Below are 881 nucleotides of genomic sequence, written 5' to 3'. Positions count from 1 at the left end.
GGCACTCCTTACCCGACCTCGCGGGGGATTTTCATTTCGTAACGGAGCAGATGGGCCCTGGCCTGCCTGGGGCTGGGCTGCCCCGGTGCTGAGCCGGGCACACGCGCCAGAGCCGCGTGCTCTTGGTGCTTTGGGTTGATTCAGCAAGACATGAGCCGGTCCAACTGCCCCGGTGTGTGCTGGAGGTGACATCATCGACTGGGAACCAGTTAAACCAGTGGCACGCTCCCAGTCCATGCAAGCCCTTGCAGACTGGGCTGTGGTGGGATCTCTCCGGGGCTGGTCCCCTCTGTTCTCTCCTGTGCCCTGGGAAATGCCTGTGCTGGCCATGGGATGGGGAGGGGAGCTAGCTCTGGCTGTCCACGCTCCAGAAAATCAGCCAGATTTTCCGTGGGATCCCTCAGCTGGGACACACGTGGTGTCATGAGCGTGATCTGGTGTTCTGCACTGCTTGAGCTCCCCTTTGGGACTGGAGCATCTCCCCACCGCACAGTGAGGCCAGACTGTGTGCATCCCAGTGGGCTGTGTCCAGGGTCCCAGCACATAACGGGGCCAGGAGGGGACAGGATGGGTGAGCGATGCCCTGTGGCCACCTCTGGGTGCCAGCTGAGCACCAGAGGGACTGGGCTGGGGCAGGATGGTACTCGAGGCCTCCAGGCCCTTCCCGCCCTGGGCCAGGATCCCCTCCCCTGCAGACCGGAGATGCTGCCGGCCCTGGCAGCTGGACTCCATCTGGGAGGAGGCGTCCACATTCCTGGCATAGCCGAGGTGACCGAGGAATCTGCGGCGGCGCGTTGGGCTCGCCGGAAGGGAGAGCATCCCGTGGCCGGGACCCCAGGGCTCAGAGCTGGGCTCCCACGGCTCCAGGGCACGAGGAGGGA

At 64.9% G+C, this 881-nt stretch overlaps 1 protein-coding gene across 1 annotated transcript in view; it reads left to right on the top strand.

The window, feature by feature from the left end:
* Positions 1–50: 50 nt before the first annotated feature.
* Positions 51–881, top strand: part of LOC103800019 (calponin-2-like) — a gene marked incomplete at its 5' end in the record, with an annotated part of 2,838 nt that continues 2,007 nt past the window's right edge. Inside the window, one exon of the mRNA XM_009072378.1 lies at positions 51–97. Within this exon, the coding sequence (XP_009070626.1) occupies positions 51–97 (47 nt within the window). The remainder of the gene's footprint in view (positions 98–881) is intronic.

The sequence above is a fragment of the Acanthisitta chloris genome, unplaced genomic scaffold (assembly GCF_000695815.1).
Source record: "Acanthisitta chloris isolate BGI_N310 unplaced genomic scaffold, ASM69581v1 scaffold33623, whole genome shotgun sequence".
NCBI lineage: Eukaryota > Metazoa > Chordata > Aves > Passeriformes > Acanthisittidae > Acanthisitta > Acanthisitta chloris.
This window is presented reverse-complemented; position numbering and strand designations above follow the sequence as displayed.